The 1,834-nt window shown below is 45.4% G+C and overlaps 1 protein-coding gene across 1 annotated transcript in view; it reads right to left on the reverse strand. All coding sequences in view use genetic code 11, as the record gives it.

The window, feature by feature from the left end:
* EGR_10873 (hypothetical protein) overlaps positions 1-1,599 on the reverse strand; it is a gene marked incomplete at both ends in the record, with an annotated part of 2,310 nt that extends 711 nt beyond the window's left edge. The window contains 3 exons of the mRNA XM_024500122.1: positions 19-130; positions 775-994; positions 1,429-1,599. Coding sequence (XP_024345467.1) covers positions 19-130; positions 775-994; positions 1,429-1,599 — 503 coding nt within the window. The remainder of the gene's footprint in view (positions 1-18; positions 131-774; positions 995-1,428) is intronic.
* Positions 1,600-1,834: the final 235 nt, after the last annotated feature.

Genomic DNA, 1,834 nt, shown 5'->3' on the forward strand with positions numbered 1-1,834 from the left:
ATGCTAGATTTTAATAACCGTTTTCCTATAATGGTGCCGAAGAAAACACGAGACGCCCCGTCACCGCCAAAGCCGGCTGAACGCATTCCAGATCCATCGTATGTCACAACAGCTGCGGTGATCCCTTCCGCTATCGAGAAGCATGCGAGATTACAATTCAAATGCCTCGATCACGGATCTGGCGAAACCACGTGCTTGTTAGTAAACAATTTTGTTGAAGTTGCTGTCATTGACGAGGTGTTGCCTTGTACACCTTAAGAGGGGGTACAATGATAAATTGATAAACGAATGAATCGCCACTGGCACGATGGTATGAAGGCAAATAATGAGGAGGAAGTCAAGCATTTCATAGTTGATGGAGGGTATTGTGTATTCACTATTAGCTTATGTGCATCGCGCTGCGTAGCAGAGGATGTGACTAGGAGAAAGCCCCTTTTGAGGTCTCTGTTTGGGGTCAGAGTCTTCATACGGCTTCACACAGCATCCATTTAATACATTTGTTGGTAGAATAGCTTGCACATTCACTTAACAGATGCATTTCCATCTGTTTCTCACATGGAGGTGATTTTCCATGCATATTTTCGCTGACAATTCACGCTGTAGGTCTCACGTATACGCGTTCCTACCGATTAGTGTAAAAGAGAGGCGTAGTTGTGAAGTACTCCTTTTTGACTAAGAAGTGGGCGTGCAATCAGTGCCTCCACAAAGAGATCATTCAAAGCAGTTGCAAACCGATAACGAAGTGATGACAGCGACGACAGACAAATGATTTACAGTACGTGTATGTTAGCATGTGAGGCGGAGTGGAGATTCCAAGTGTCTGAATGGACATTGTCACCTTCAACACACTGGCGGCCGCCAACATATCCGAGCAAATTGAAATGCACTTTTCCGACTTTGCCTCGCACTCGTCTCCATACTCATCCTTCTCCTCTGCTAACTTCTCTACCTCATTCGCCTTATCCTTTGCATCCTCCTTCACTCCTACTTCCACCTACCCCATGCACCATTCACATCGCCATTGTTGCTGCCGTTCTAATGATAACTCGCAGCACTAAGCATGCAGCATTCATCACAGCAACAAGTACGCGTTGTATACATTTGATGATGCCCTTAAATGTTACAGAACCATCTGGGAGCACTGTATTGAAATAGGGGTCTTTTCAATGCCAAACATCACTTTTCATGTTGGGACGATAGGTTGACTCGTGGATATTAGCACCTTTTCTGCCCAGAAAATTAGGTTGGTAAGGGCATGAGGACAGTAGTAATCATTCGACTGGCTGTCTGTTTACAGATGCAATTTTAAATGGCTCCAGGATTTGGCACCATCATTCCTTGCTCAAACTCCTCAGGTACGCATCAAATTTTCTGCCATACATGGTGAGCTGTTCACGTTCTGCTGTAGTGGTAAAGTTGTAACCAAACTGTCATGGTCTTGATATGGTGTTTCGCTAATTCTTCGCACACTGAGTTGAGGCGTAAAAGAACAAGTGGAGGTGCATAAACGATGTGGATGGGTGTGGTGTGTGTCAACTTATGAACAAAGCAGCAGGGGAATCCAGAGGAACGAGGAGAGACGTAGATATCTACACGCATTGCCAGACTGTTGATGATCTTGAAAATCATTTGGTCGCCTTCGTGCTATTAGCCATGTGTTTCAGTGGAGCCTCAATGGGAAGAACGGGTTGCTTGTCAGGTGCCTTAAACGGTGAACTGCAGAAGGTGTAATGCTGGATCTCATCAGGCTCTTCCAACGATGAAAGGAAAGACACCACGAGATGCATCGTCACCAGCAGAGCCGTCATTACACATACACATTACAAGGCTGCGT

This window comes from Echinococcus granulosus (assembly GCF_000524195.1).
Source record: "Echinococcus granulosus chromosome Unknown EG_S00289, whole genome shotgun sequence".
In the NCBI taxonomy this organism is placed as follows: domain Eukaryota; kingdom Metazoa; phylum Platyhelminthes; class Cestoda; order Cyclophyllidea; family Taeniidae; genus Echinococcus; species Echinococcus granulosus.